A 16,655-nucleotide genomic window follows, 5' to 3' on the forward strand; every position below is an offset into this window, starting at 1 on the left:
TTAGTAAGGTAGCACCAACTTTTCAGATTAGTCTTTTTCCATCTTAGCTCTTATCAGACACTCTGACATGATGACTATTGCACCAGTACTTAATAATATGCTATACCACAAAAACAATTCAATGCAGTTCATAAAACTGCATTCTCGACTTCTCGAAATAATCCGTGGCCACAAAAACCCTCCAAGACATTCAAGGAACCATCAAAATAGAGAATTAAGAAAGAAAAAAAAAGTAGTGATTGTAACTGATTGTCAAATTCCAGGGATAGTGCAAAATAGATTACATCAATTACAACACCAAATTAATCAAAGAAACAGAGGTGATTATAGCACTGATTGTATTAAACGGAGAACAAAACCGATAAGAATACTGCATTCCGATAAGAAAATGGTCACAAAAAGGCCTCGGAAACACTTGAGTTTCATTGAACTTGAAAGAAACAAGACTAAAAAGAAAGATGAATAAAAAACACGAAAGAAATGAAATTAATCGGACAGGAAAATGGAAGAGAAGGCTTACATGAGCTTCGAACATGGCTGCAAATCGTATGAAGAAGAATCAGAATAGCAAATTAAAAGTGCGATCAAGGGGAAGGGAGGAGAGTATTGCCATTGTAGATAAGATCAAGGCTGAAAGGGCTGAAGACGAAACAGCCAAGCTCAAACCCTCTTCTTCTTCTTCTTCTTCCTCTTCTTCTTCTTCTTGTATTGTACCTCAAAACGAATGATACTTTTGTCTAGAGATAGAGAGAGAGCGGACGGTTTGAAAGAATGAAAGAAAAGAAAAAAAAATAAAGAAAGAGCTAAAAAAGGCTATTTATACGGGTGAGGTCGGTCCTTGGGAAAATAATGTAATTGCTTGCCATTACCCATTTTCTGATTCGGAATCAGTTTCAGGTTTTTATTTTTCTTTGGTAGCCACTCCGTAACGTAACCACCTGTCCCACTACTCCCAGCATTATTTACTTTCCTATTTTGGGACGTTGCCTTTGAAAATATTTAAAAAAAAAAAAAAAAACCTCATCTTAATTTATTACAATTTTGTGTGTGTTTTTTTACATTAAGCTTTTTTTTAGTAATAAGTAAATATTTAATAATTGTCAATCTAATTGGGTGGGCAACATTGAAATTAATCCAATTACCCAGATTCAATTCAATTCAATCCAATTATAAAAAAAATACAATTTAATTGGATTTGAATAATTAAATTGGATCAGATAGCGAATGACATTGTCAAAATCTAACTAAACCAATCCAATCCAATTACATATAATATATATATTAAAAAATACTTAATTATTTATATTTCTTTAAGTATATTACAAAAATATTTATATTTCTTTTAATACATTATTATTGGCTAACTATTAGTCTTCTTTATATCTTTCTATACCTGATTAGAGAAGAAAATACTAAAAATATGCATATATTCTTCTCTTTTTCTCTCATTTTTAATAACACTTCAAGTTTTTAGTTGAATTAAAATTGTAAAGTTAGTAACTTTATGAAGTTTGAACTTAAATAAATAGTATTTGTGTGTTGTTTTCAAGTGATTTATTTTATATTTTTAAGTTAATATTAAAAATTAAGTTCTAACTTAGTTTCGGAAAAATAATCAGGTTTCAACTCGAAATCTAATTAAAAAATTGAATCTAATCCAATTACTAATTTAATTGGATTGGATTGTATTTTTATACTTAATTGGATTAGATTGAATGATGATTTTCAAAATATAATTTTTAATTAGATTGGATTGGATCAGTACAAAAATGTTGGATCGGATAGAATGAAGAGCTCTAAATCCAACTATATAATAAATGGAATTGTTTATAAAATAAATTAAAATGACCAGACTTATTAAGTTGTCCACAATATTCACCATCAATTACACAAATATACTCAAAATATTATTATTGAAAATAAAGTCACTATCCACAATTCTTATGAAGTTTGACATATTAGGCCGGAATATCACAAAAAAAGTGAAACTAATAACTATTTGAACAACACACATATACAAATATTTGAAGGAGACCCATCCAAATGTTGTTCAAAATAGACACTCCTTAAATCAACTTTATTACTTAAAAAAATCCTACAATCAGATAATTTGAATAAAAATTGTTTAAAAAAAATTAACAAATAACAAAACCTTCCCAATGAATACTTGAAATATTGCGTTTATCTTTGTAATAATTCAAACTTTAGTTTTGTTCAAGAAATTATCATTTTTGTTAGAATATTTACGATAAAAATATCAAATCTTTCAGTTCCAAACCAATTTTTTTATGGCAATAATATTAAATATTTACTAAAAGTAAATCAATTTTTTTAAGGACATTAGTATAAAATCTGTTTATAGTTGTACTTGAGTACCAAATTATTTTTTTCAATGGAATAATAATATAAAATCTTTGTTAATATTATACTTATTTAAGATATTATTACTTTTTACAAAAATTAGTATTTATATGCAATTATTATTATTAAAGATTTGATATTATTACTGTTAAAAAAAATTAGTACTTATGTACAATTATTAGCAAATATTATTTATTATTGCCGTCAAAAAAATTAACTAAATACTTAAGTGTAACTATTATAAAAATTTTGGTATTTTTGCCACAAATAGTTTTTTTTTTACGTGGAAATTAGATCCTGTACTCATTTTAAATGATCCACTTTAATTTTTACCTACTATTTTTAACTTTTATTTTAGTACCCAAATTTTCAATTGATGTACCCATTATACCCCTTCAATTACATGCTTTTTTTTTCTCCTTAAACACACTACAATTAGAATGTATTTCAAATTTAACTATAATATGACACATATAATACACATTACAACAACACTTAGAATCATGTACTCAAATAAGGGTAATTTGGGAAATCTCATGATAATAATAGGTAAAGTTCAACTAAATATATTTAGTGTCTAATTTTAGTTAACTACTCCTAAAAATGGGTAGTTTTCAACTTTTCCCTTTTTCTATTTGATACTTAATCCAACTTTAGAGAGCTTTAGAAAGAGATGGGCAATAATTAACACTTTATTAATGGATATTGAACAATCTAATTGGGTTTAACTTATGAAAGCCATTTCAAAATCCAACCAATCATCAAATTTCGTACCAAGACTACACACATAGATAGACAATGCTTTTTGCTCATTTTTCTTTGCTGATTTCCCTATGCCCAATTATTATTTTTCTTGTAAAAATAATAATTGAGTAGAAAAATGAGCAAAGAACATTGTCTATGTAAGTAGTCTTAGTATGAAATTTGGAACATAACTAAATTACATGACTACCCCTTAGTATTAGATTTGGGCTAAAGATGAGATTGTGTGGGTGTGTTTCCAAAGACAAAGGAGTTAGTGGTGGGCCTAGTGTGATGACTCAACCTCACAATTTTTGTATGAAAAGTTTCAAACCTTTCTCCTTATAATATATAATTGGTTTATATAGATATTTGTATAATTCTTTGAACTTTGAATATCTCTTATACGTTTGGTTGGTGCCACTTCATCTCAAGTCTTTATCACAATTACAATTGAAAGCTTTTTTAATTTATTCGTAATAAGGAAGGAAGGCTTTATTGAAACTATTGTATTCTTGATGAAGGAAAGGAATAATGCCATTTGCTTACCTTTTTTGTGGGGGGGCTGGGCTTGCCTGCGCTGTAAAGCGAAACACTAACTTTGGGCCTATTATCACGTCTGGCACAAGTCCTCTCACAAGTTTCACTCCATATTGAGGCCGAACATGAGTTTGGCTGTCTGACCATAAGTCCTCTCATAATTTTCACTCAATATAATGGCCAAACATGAGTTTGGCTGTTGACAAGAATTTTTTTTTTTTTTTTTGATAATTTTGCACAATAATGCTTTTTATATATTTTTTGTAAAATATCTTTTAAATAGATTTTTTTATAGAACATGTTATGTTGAATCCTAAATTTACAATAGTGATCCCCAAATTGAATTTTACTCACCATTCAAAGGACTTCAGGCGACTATATATTTGATCTTTACACTTCTTTACTAACAGTACATTATTTAGCACATCTCTGAAAAAAAATAGTGTCGAACAACTCTTAAGAATGGGGACCAAATACACTATCACAAAAGACCATTTGGTTGAAATTTTTTTTGATACTATGTTTGCGAGCCATCTTGCAAAACCACGTCAAAAAATAATACATTTTCGCTTGTTGCTAAAATGGAATATCTTTGCACCACGTGTAATAATTTTTTTCATCTTGCTGGTTGGATTTGCACAGTAGACATTAAAATTATGCATTTTATCTAGTAGCTTCGTTTGGAGCTTCTCTTATTCATATTTTTTCATGTTTATAGCTTGAGATTCAGTGCTATGTTATTGAGCTTGGAAGGATTCTTCGAGTTATTTTCCACTTAATTAAAATTTTAAGCTTGGTCTTGGGGGGAGCTCAAGAGAATCTAACAATCTAAGGGATTTCATCAAGTCATGAAAATTGAAAATCTTCATTAAAAAAAAGAGTAAATCTACAAGTTGGGAAAATCAAATTAGAATATATTGATTTGTATTTATCTTAGTGGATTTGCTTCTTTTGCATTTGGTCAAAATGAGAAAGATCTTAGTTGAACCACTTAAAAATTACTCATGTTGTTTTTCATGTCCGTTGGTTTTTTATTAATCCGGTTACATAGGTTCTTAGTGATTGCCTAGTTGAATTGTAATGGACATATACATAAGTAATAAATTAACTTTTAAAAATAGTATGTTAAATCATTTGAAGTTTACATACTGTTTCATAAAATATTTACAAAAATGAGATTAATACTCGAGTTAATTATTGAATGAAGTCGACCAAAGTAACTCAAAAGAAAAAATAACATAATATGTAGTTGTCACTGTAAAAAGTGAGCATTGGAGGATTCCAATTAGCCTTAAATGAAAAAAATTACTTCCTTTAAAATAAGACAATTGTGAAAAACAATGGATAAATAGTTATAAGTAAAATTTTCACTATTATTTATGTTTTTATTATTGTCATTATTACACTATTTTCTTGTAAAAATAATACAAAAAACATTATTACACGTAGTGCAAAGATATTCCATTTTAGCAACAAGCCAAAATGTATTATTTTTTGATGTGGTTTTGCAAAATGGCTAGCAAAGTATCAAAAAATTTCAACTAAATGGTCTTTTGTGATAGTGTATTTGATTTCCTTTCTTGGGAGTTGTTCGACACTATTTTTTCTTAGAAATGTGCTAAATAATGTACTGTCAGTAGAGAAGCATGAACTATTATTTAATCATGAATTTATTATATTATTTTTTGATAAATTTCTTATACAATGATATGCATGTATTTAATTTTTAATGAATTAGAGAGAAGAGAATAAATTATTTCATTAATAAAAAGATTTTAAATAGTGGTCCAGTATTTCCACTTCTTTCCCTTCCACATAATTTCTTTTGCCAAACATAATTTGTTTTGGGAAATTTTTAAAAATATGGTTGTTTAAAATTAATGTATAAAAAATATAGTTTTACCATAGTACTAGCTTTATCAAATTAAAATTTAAAAAAGTCATATAATATATAGCATTATAAACAATTAAGTTTCAAATTGTACAACTTAATTATACAAAAATTATAGCTTATTTGTTAACCTATACATTTATATAGGAAACTAAAAGCCATATAATTAAAAACTATAAATACATTAACAAATAAAAATTCTCATAAAAATATGGCAAAAATAGCCATTTGGAGTGTAATTTTTGTAGGATCTTAGAATTTAAATCTAGATGCATGCTTCTTATTATTTTTCCAAATACATAATAGAAACATAGAATAACATGACATGCATATGAACATCAGATTCGTAAATTAACATAAATACAAAAATGTAGAAACTTACGAATATGCAGCAGAACTGGAACAACTCATTCCTTCAATCTCTCTAATCCTTGATTCCTTTCTGTAGCAAAATATTATCAAGAGATTGAACTAGATCAACAACACAATCTTCCTCATCAGGCATTTGATCAACCTAGAACTAGTGTGGACTGGTTCTCAACACATGAGATAAAGATCTAAAAGAGAAGAAGAAATATTGGCTAAGAAATTATTAGGGTATCTAGGTTTTCACTTACCCAATGAATAATTGTTAACTTATGAAAACTCTAGATATCATATTTCTTATATAGGCAACTTAATGAACTTTATATAAATTTGAATTAATTAAAATAATAAACAAGAAGATAAAAGTCTTGGGCTCCCACAAATAGACTTGGGCCCAATACCTTTATTTTGAATTTAAATCCCAATTGGGCCTAAATTCAAAATATTTTATTTATTTTTTTAATTAATTAATTAAATCATTATTCAAATTAACTAATTATAATTTGAAACTTGATTTAATTTTTTTTATTTATCTTGACATCAATTTAACAATATTAATAAATTTATCCAATGATTATCTTTTATTCTCTAAATCTCATATCTCTGTAAATTTTCTAAAATTGACCTAGTCAACTTTAAAAATCCTAATTGATAATTAAATCAATTAATTGAGACATTCTAGATGATTTACTCAAAGGTGATGCTGGGACTATGGATCTATGAAATCAAGCTCCAATAAGTTATTGTGAATTTATTTACGAATAACTTCACTACATTATTAATTCCTCGTGGCTCTACTATAGACTTTGAATTGAACTCTTGAATTCATAGAATGTATTTGCCAAACCATAAATACAGTATTCATTGTTATAACAATTACAGTCAGTCAATCCTCTATCGATGACTTACTAACGAGATGGTACAAATTACCGTTTTACCCCTCATTAGTATTTTATCCTTAACTCCCACTAAGTTCCTTATAAATGATATTTATGTGAAGTCAATCACAGAAATGAGATCTTAATCATTTAACCTTTTGAACAAAACAATTAAGGAAACCATTTTTTCACTTCTCATACAGAAGTTATAGATATATGAATAATACTCCCACTCAATTACACTACTAAATCTCCAAGATGTAAGTATGAGCTAGACCGTAGGGTAAGCTGGTAACGAACAAGTCAAAAGATTTAAATAATATAATTAGCATAATATCATCACTCAGAATTAAGATCGACTTAACATATGGTCAACGTTATAACATTGACTAGATTCGATAACAACGATACTTATTTATTAATCAATAATCAATATCGGTCCTAGTCCGATGTAACGAAATACATCTGATCTTATCTACTTGGTCAATGTCTTGGAAAAGATATCACACCCTGAATGTGTAAGTAGATCATATCGTAGATTGCCTAATCAGTGAAAATCCAATGCAATGATCTAATCTTAGGATTCGTTCTTTTTGAACATATAATTACAACTATAATCCACTGTGACCTAGCCACTACAATTGTAAATATCCATATGTTTGGGATTTTATAAATGTTTGTATCATTTCAATAATCATGTAATAAAACAAGCAAGCAACACGGTTATCAAACTAAATAATTTCTACTATTTTTATTGACAATATGAAATCGTGTTACATGTCCGACATGGTTTTATAAGGGCATAAAACCCAACAATTTTCACATTTGGTTTACATTTCCTTCCTCTACATCCACTCATATCATCACTCTCCTTTCAAACATAATGTAGTGTTTCTAATATTATTTTATTAATTACAAGTGAAAAAGTAAAATAAATATAAATATTGTCCCTAAGCAAATATGTAAAATTTACATACTCCACTATAATTTTGAGGAAAAAAATATCAATTAAACGATAATATAAAATTACTTATTCTCTTTATTATTCTTTTTGAACAATTTCCATGCTCACCCACCACCAGATTGCTAGTACTATCTATTGACATATGTGGCCTACCAAAAACTCCAACCCCCAAATGTTGTTGTCCCACTTGTCCCGAGTTGTTATGGGTGGCCAATTGAAGCTCTTAAGGGTACTAAGAAAATGTTTTATTGTACTCTTTTTTACACTCTTTTTCATTCATGCATGACATGTGTATATTATTCAATTTTTTATATTTTAGTATTTTTTTTAAATCATTAATGGAATCCACACACCATTCATTAATTTAAGAGAATACAAAAAAAAATGTAATATAGAGTGTATTTAACAATCTCTTCCAAGCAATTATGATATCAAAACAAAAAACTCTTTATACAGTTGAACTCATATCATCGAGGAGAACAAAATCCTACCACTTAAGTACGTCCTTTAACTCCCATCATTCACGTCACTATATCACAAGAAAAATGAAGTTTGTTTGAAAATTAGGTGTTTTTTTATAAATATTAGCTATATATCTAGTTGTTTTATGTAATGTAGCATTTTTAACATTAGTTTCAGAATTGAACTACGTTCACAATTTTTTTTATTTTTTTTAATAATTATTCTTATGAAATGTAACGCCCTAATTTTTCATAAATTACCGAGAATACAGCGTTGGATCATAATCATAAATATTGCTCTTTCATTGAAATAAAACTTAAAAACAAATACATGGATCCATGGTTTTTACAAAAATAAAATATTTGTCTTTAACACAAAAAAAAAATGAGCAACATTTAAATAAAACTTTTAAAATAAACATGCTTTAATAAAAATAGGCATGCTTGATCTTCCTCGACTATATGGCCCCCACGAGTACATCACGAAGCTCTTAGGTCCCCCTCGCCACCGGCCTTTCTATCATCAATTTTCTGCACAACAACATCATAAGGGGTGAGCTATTAAGCCCAATAAGAAAAATACAAACAAGAGTTAGTCATATAATCAAGCATAACATAAATTCACAAGAGTCATGCAACACAAAACTCTAGGTCATATCATAGCTTAAGTCATAATTCTACATGATAATCTAAGTCATAAATCATAAATCATACTCTAAGTCATAAGTCATAGATCATAAATCATAGGTCATAAGTCATACTCATAATCATAACTATGGGTCATAAGTCATATTCATAACTGTAGGTCATAGGTCATAATAACAAGTCAGATATAATAAAAAGATAAGTGTTTATACAAGGGGTGGCAATTAAGCCCCGGACATAAGTCTGTCATACACTGGACATCACTTAGGTCAGTCATAAAGTTTTGGCAACCGAACCTACCGGACATAGTCCGTCATACATTATTGGACACCTTAGGTCCAGACACACTTACCCCTTTATTGTACCTGAAATGTTAGGTCATACAAACATAAATTATATCATAAACTACATAAACTAGGTCATAATACTAAACTACCTAATTTTCCTTACCAAAAACTAGAATATTGGAGACAAGAGCGAGATTGAAAACTCCTAAAACCAAACATGAGAAACCAATAAGTTTCCTAAAGAAAAACAAGTTGAAGAGAAGATCTAAACCATCCGGATAAGAACCTACCGAAAACTTTATGTTTCAAAGAAATTTAACACCTAACCAAAAGTCACTATCACAAGTTAGGATTTGAAGAAAATGAAAGAATAACATAAACTATAATGAACTAAACCTGAAGATAATGAATACCTTGGATAGCTTAGAGCTCGATCTATAACTCAAACACTGAAATCACACAAAATCTTACTTCCTAAGTGTTTATAAAAGCTTTAGATTTGAAAGCTTTAACCCCAAAACCCTAGTGTTTCTCTCTAGAATAATCTTAGTAGTTTGGAGGCTCTGAACTGTGCTTGAATGATGAATAAAATGGCTGAGAGAAGGGTCTTATTTATAGAGTTCAAGGAGTGAAACTAACTCCTTTTAAAATGAATAAATAAATGATTTAAAAATGAATAAATTTGAATTATTTGTTCAATAGATACCCAGAACTCGGTCAAAGACGTTCAGGCATGAGTCAAGGTTGTTAAGGGTTGTTTCTAGTTCAGAATTTCACGAAAATTCAAATATGGCCACTGGAGCCGATATATCGCCCCTACCATTATACCGAGGGTTCGTGGTTTCGTTCGTGCAACGTCGACGTGTTTTTCCATATCAATATGGGCGATATATCGACCCTTATAGCTGCGATATATCGGCATACGCTGATATTTTAAACACGTTTTTGCACACTTCAGGATAATTTGAAATTGATTAAAACTACTTTGACTGAGTAAAATGTGATCCTAACAGATGATGGAAGGTTCTAGGGCTTCCAAATATTTCTTTTAATTAAACTATCCATCAAAAATACTTAAATCCTTAATAAGCATGCTTGCGACAAGTGTCAAATCCTTATTCAATCTATCTAAACCGTAGGTTATAATAAATAATATTCTTAGGACCAACAATATTAATCAAACCTTATGTTAAAATTAATATTTATAAACCATAGGTTAAACTTATAAAATCCATAACTATTTATATGAGTTTCTAACTAAATCCTGGCTTGAACCAATATCCACGAAAACTAAAATTCTACAACTACTACTACTGCTACTACTATCTAGCTAAGTAAAATTCTGGGATGCTACATGAAAAAATATTTAATTCAAAGTTTCAAATGCTAGCAAGATTGGTCATAAAGTTGGAATAATGAGTTAGGCTCTGTAACGCCTTACTTCCCTAGAGTCGTTACTAAGTGAGTTTAAAAACGTGCTTTCAACTCGCTAACCGAGGTTTTAAGTCAAACAGTGTAATTAAGCCATAAACAAAGGAAAGACTTTAGAAATAAATTCATTTCATTGAAAATCATAAAATTTTAACACTTGGGATCCCAAAATACAATTTAGAAGCATTTACAACATATAAACTGAACCTAGTCGACTAAACGACAAAATCTAGGTTTATTTACAAACATCTCCCAAATTCGACTGGCTGTGGCAGCCAGGCTGGCCAAACATGTACACGCCGCCTCACGCCTGCTGTACTCATGGTTGGTTGATCTTCTCTTTACCCTTACCTGCACCACAGAGCATATGTGAGCCGAAGCCCAACAAGAGAACCCACAAACAGATAATATATGCAACACATATATCAAGCATATAAAGAGGCCACCAATGGCTAAACACATACGGCCTAGCCGTCCCAGGCGTTTACCAAGCCCTGGGTTCGCGGACCACGCCGTGAGGATATCCCAGGTATCCCTCTAGGGACTCGCCCTGGCAACTCGCACTCCACGTGCTCAACGCTGCTCCCGGCCCCTTGCCGTTCTCGGCCTTGCACTCAACATGCCCAATGCCGTTCCCGGCCCTTCGCCGTTCTCGGTCTGCACCATTCCCGGCTCAAGCCGACCATTCACATCATAATATACATAGCATAACAAGCAAGTATAGAATTCTAGCATAATCAGATAAAGGGCTCCGCCCCGCAATTCTAACATATTGGGCTCGGCCCTGCATATCAATTCTATTCAAACACGTTGGGCTCAGCCCTGCACACAAGCTCTATGGGAACAAGGGTTCTCTTACCTGAGTTCCAAGCTTTCTGAGCACCGATGCCCCAAGCACAGTCCTCCAACGTGAGCCTCGCCGAAACCCTAGTCACAACACATTAACAATGTTCATCCATCAAATTCTAATCCAATAAATAACTTAGATCCATAACCCTAACCTCCAGGTCCTTGAATTATATCAATCCCGGTGATAAAATCCATCCTGAGCCTTACCCCTTGAGTTCCCAAGCCTAAAATACCCTTAAAACTCAAACTGGCACAAAGGGTCGCGGCCCCACCCACAAGAGTCGCGGCTAGCCTCAAAACAGAGGCTAGCACCTCACTGACCCCCACACGGGCCGCGGCGCGCCCACCAAGCACCGCGGCGCGCATGAACCTTCTCGGCCTCCCATGGCCGCGCGCGCATACGAGCCGTGGCGCACCCCTCCTAGGGCCGCGGCTCTCTTCACCGAACCCAGAATTCTTCATCAGTTTTCTACCTTTTCTTCAAGCCAATCCTCACCAAAACTCACCTATCTAACTCATATATTTAACACATAAGCTCCAGCTCAATAATAACTCAGTAACAACATCAAAACCCATTAGAATCCACCCCAAAACTCAACTAGACCACACAAGAACAATTCAAACTTGCTAGCATGCATGCATACTCTAATAATCAGCTGCAACTCTAGACTTATCCACCATAATCAAAGCCTACCTCTTGCTGAATTGAGCCTTAGAACCAGCCCCCTTATGCTCCAAGCTCCCTAAATCCCAGCCAATTCCTTGCTTAAGCTAGTTTCCACCAAAGTTTCCTTGAGTTTTGTCTTAGGGAGTGAAAGAGTGAGGAAGATGAGAGCTATCTTAGCTAAGAGAGAATGTATAAGTCGGTTTCCCCAAGGTTCTAATTAATTCCTCTTTTTGTTTTATTTGACTTAAGTCTAAAGGGTTACCTCAAGGCTCGGGGTACCAAAACGTCCCCGAGGGCAAAATGGTAAATTTCCTCAATATTCTCGCCTAGACATTCTATCATCAAATATATCCCCAAATATTTATTTTCATGTCCCGATAATCCCATAACACACCTAGTACCCAAATTACCCCTCGACTTACCCCGAGTCCGAATCTCAACCCCGTTGTGACTCTCTGGTTAAGCGCTCCCTAGGACTGTCTCGGATCGTGCTGCACAGACATATCACATATATAACATTTATCACATTCATGCCCCTAATATCCAGATGGGGCCCACATGCACATTTAACTCACTAAACATGCATCACTATCATATATTCACATTAATTCAGCCATTAACATATTAAAGCATATTAAATCATTTATTGCCCTCCAGGCACACTAATCAAGGCCCTAAGCCCGATTAGCACATTCGGGTCGTTACAGGCTCTTTGCTAATAAAATTAACAAAAATCATGTAGTTTGATTTGTTGTAAAAAAACAAATGGACAAATATAGTGAGGAGTGTAATTTTTTCTTACACCATTGTGGTGCATGAGGATTTAACAAATATTTTTTTTTATGATTTAACAAGTCTGTAAATCTACTCTATAATTTGTTTTAGTCGGTCGATTTATTTTTAATTATGAGTTTGTTATGTAGTTAATTGTTAAGCATAAATTCTCCTTTAGGTTCATTATGTATGGTAGATTTGGATATTTTCAAAAAGAAACATTATATATATTGGTTAAAATAAACTAATAAGTTAATTGTTCATTTAAAAATAGGGAAATTACCCAATATGCTGTTTTTTACCATTTATTTTTTATTTTTACGTTTTTTTTTATTCTTTTTCATTTTTATAAACGGTTTTATGCAATAATACGGCTTCCTTTTTAATCACTTCTCTTTTGTACGATTTTTCATAAAAAAAAAAAACTTGATGGAGAAGGATGAGAATTAATTATATTTGTCATTTGACATAAAGATTTAACTCTTATCATAATAGATGATCATTTATTGATCAGTTTAAATCCTGAGTATTCATGAACTCTTGTTTGTGTTTATTGGATCTTTTGATTCACTCGTTAAGGTTTCTTAGAATAATGATGCTAATGACTTTTGTTTTGGAGATTCAATATCATGGATGGCTGAGAACATGAATTACAATATTGGAATCCATGTTTTCCTAACAAATCGAATATTGGTTCTCTTAAGCGTTAATTCTGGAACTGAACAGTTATTGAGTTCAAATCTATAATTAGCTTATAGATTGATTATTCGCTAGTGAATTAATGGTACTTAATGATCAAGAGGTAGTAGAAGGATAAAACGGTAATTTTGACCATCTCTAATTAACGAACCATTGATGGAGGACAGAACTACATATATTGATTATATCAATGGACTACAAGAGAAAACTCTATAAATATAATTCTATAAATACTTAGAGTGCAATTCCATATTTATAGTGAAGTAATCATGGAATTAATTAATAAGATTATTATATTAAAGAGTTTGATTAATAATCTGGTTTATTGGAGCTTTGTATTATAGGTCCATGGTCCTCAGATCACCTTTGTCCTACACTGTCAAGGGTAAGGTTGTCAAAAGAAAGATTTGTAGAGAGAATGACTAAATTGCAAAGGAATTAATTTTTCAGGGCAAGGAAATAATTATGTGATAATTATGGGTAATTGATTAATTGTGAATTAATTAATTATTTAACTATATAGTTTTTATTTTAAAAAAACTATAGGTTAAAATTAATATTAATCTTGTTTGGATTAATATAAAAAGAGAGAATAATCTGAAGTTCCTCTCAAATATCTCAATAACCACTTGAGTGCATTCCAATGTTCCATGCCTGGATTAGACATGAACGTACTGAGTATACTTAGTGTATGAGCTATATATGGTTGTGTGCTGACCATGATATACATTAGGAATCCAAGAGCCATTGCATATGGAACTTCTTTCATGTCTTCTTTCTCTTCTACTGTAACTGGACATTGATCCTTAGATAGAACAAAATGTCCTCCTAAGGGTACTGATGAACATTTAGTGTCTTGCATATTAAATCTGTTCAACACCTTGTTGATGTAAATTGTCTGTTTAAGATGCATCTTCCCATCAGCTTTTGATCTTGTGACCTCAATTCCAAGTATCTTATGAACATGCCCGAGCTCTTTCATTTCAAATTCCTCTTTAAGCTTGTATTTGATTCCCTTTATCACTGTTTTGTCTTTGCCCATGATGAGCATATCATCTACATACAACAATAACTATACTCTTGTTGATTCCTCAAGATGCTTATAGTACAAGCAGTGATCAAATTTTGATCTTGTGAAACTGTAACGCCCTGGTTACCCCAGAACAGTTACGGTGAACGGTGGACCAGAAATTTGACTCGCTACCCGAGTCCTTTGGTCAAAAACGTTCTCTAAGTGTAGCTAACAGGTTAAGGTATAAAACTAGTAAAAAGGAAATGGAGATTTTCATTACAAACTGCTCTACAGAGCTAATCAAAATAGTTACAAGTTGTTCTCAGTACAAAGTGGTCATTACAGTTTTAAATTTACAATCCCGCCGACCTAAGCGGCAAAAATAGGGTAAACCCCCTAGTTCCTCTGAGAACTCCTTGGCCGTGGTGGTCAAGCGGCCGCATATGTACACATCACCACCTAAGCTCCCACTCGAGGCTAGGTGAGCTTTTCTTTTCCTTTACCTGCACCACATAGCACCCATGAACCAAAGCCCAGCAAGAAAACATAACACTTTTCATAAACATTATCAAATGATTATCATTATAATCACACTGAGCATAAAGCTTTCAAGCAAATGAGTGAACATCACATGAGGTCCTGATAAACCATACTGAGTGACTGACAAGCAAGTCGCTAATTCAAATGGAAGAGTGGCTGCTAGGTAAGCCACTAGCCTTCAACAGGTTCTGATAAACCATACTGCGTGACTGACAAGCATGTCATTGTTTCAAGTGGGAGAGTGGCTGTTAGGTAAGCCACTAGTCTCCAAGCGCTTATTTCATTCATCGACCCTCGAGGTATGTCTGGCATTAATGCTCTTTGAGTCATTCAATGCTGATAGTCGATTAGATCTAATCTTTGTTGGCTTGCGTTAACACGCTAAGGCCGTCCTGACTAATAAGTCAGCGCAATGTGACCAATGCCCAGTACCACTGCCGAACCTAACTAATAAGTCACAGCTTCACAGTTGATACTAGCACCTTTGCCAAATCTGACTAATGAGTCAGTACCATGCACAAGTGAGCAACATATGCTAAGCACTCTATATTCAATCCATGTCCATATTTACACAACCAACATGCCTCATGAATATCCATGCATGTCACACTTGGGGCGCAGTTTTCTTACCTTTGATTCGAGCTAGAATGAACAAAAGAACGACCCTTGATAACAGTTTAGCTTTTAGTCCTTTAGCGGTTATCTAATCATAACACATATAGGATATCGTCAATAATCAAGGTAATCAAGGGTTCTCAAACCATTATCTAGCCTCCAAGAGATCAAACCAAACTAATCCAAGTAGTAAGGACACTCCCAAGGCCTAAAACTAGGTTCCCGGAGTCAAAACGAGCAAATGGGGCGAAAACAGGGCAAGGGCTGTGGCCCTAGCACCTTGGACCGCGGCCCCTAGGGTTCTCTGAGGCAAGGGCCGCGACGCCCAGCAAGCACAAGTTCTCCACCTGCTTCTTCAAGGTAGGGTCGCGGCCCTTCACCCTGGGCCATTCCCAACCGCGTTTTTAACACTCCAAAGCCTCCAAAATCATACCCAAACATTCACCAATCATCAAAACAAAGTTCCCAAGCTTCCCCATGCATCAAAACCCTCAAAACCCAAGGTTTAAATGAATCGGAAACTCAACAATTCACAAAATCAATTCAAAGCTTAGAAACTCAGAAAAACTCAAAACTTAAACTTCGATTACCTTCAATTGGGTTGTTTTCTGTCGAATCCTTCGGTTAAGAAGCTTCTAATCTTTCCTAGGATCGCTATGCCTCGATCCTCACTTGATTCTGACTCCTAGAACTCAAGATTTCGTCAAATAGGCTTAAACGGTAAAACGGACTTTGAAAAGGGAGAACAGGAAGTTTTCTTATCGTACGTTCTATCTGACAGCTACTTTAAGCTTAAGTAACCTCAAATAAAACCTAATGCTCGGGGTCCCGAAAACACCCCCAGGGACATTATAGTCAAAACCTCCATAATTTCACCCTTATCTCAAATATCCCTAATTTATCATCAAATGAACATTTCTATTACCCCAGAATT

At 32.6% G+C, this 16,655-nt stretch overlaps 1 protein-coding gene across 2 annotated transcripts in view; it reads right to left on the reverse strand.

The window, feature by feature from the left end:
- The window catches only part of LOC133819601 (uncharacterized), a 36,933-nt gene extending 36,110 nt beyond the window's left edge, over positions 1–823 (reverse strand). For both annotated transcript variants that reach the window (XM_062252886.1, XM_062252885.1), the window contains exon 1: positions 521–823. In XM_062252886.1, coding sequence (XP_062108870.1) covers positions 521–535 — 15 coding nt within the window. In that variant the 5' untranslated portion in view covers positions 536–823. The remainder of the gene's footprint in view (positions 1–520) is intronic.
- Positions 824–16,655: the final 15,832 nt, after the last annotated feature.

Source organism: Humulus lupulus, chromosome 2 (genome assembly GCF_963169125.1).
Source record: "Humulus lupulus chromosome 2, drHumLupu1.1, whole genome shotgun sequence".
NCBI classification, from domain to species: Eukaryota; Viridiplantae; Streptophyta; class Magnoliopsida; order Rosales; family Cannabaceae; genus Humulus; species Humulus lupulus.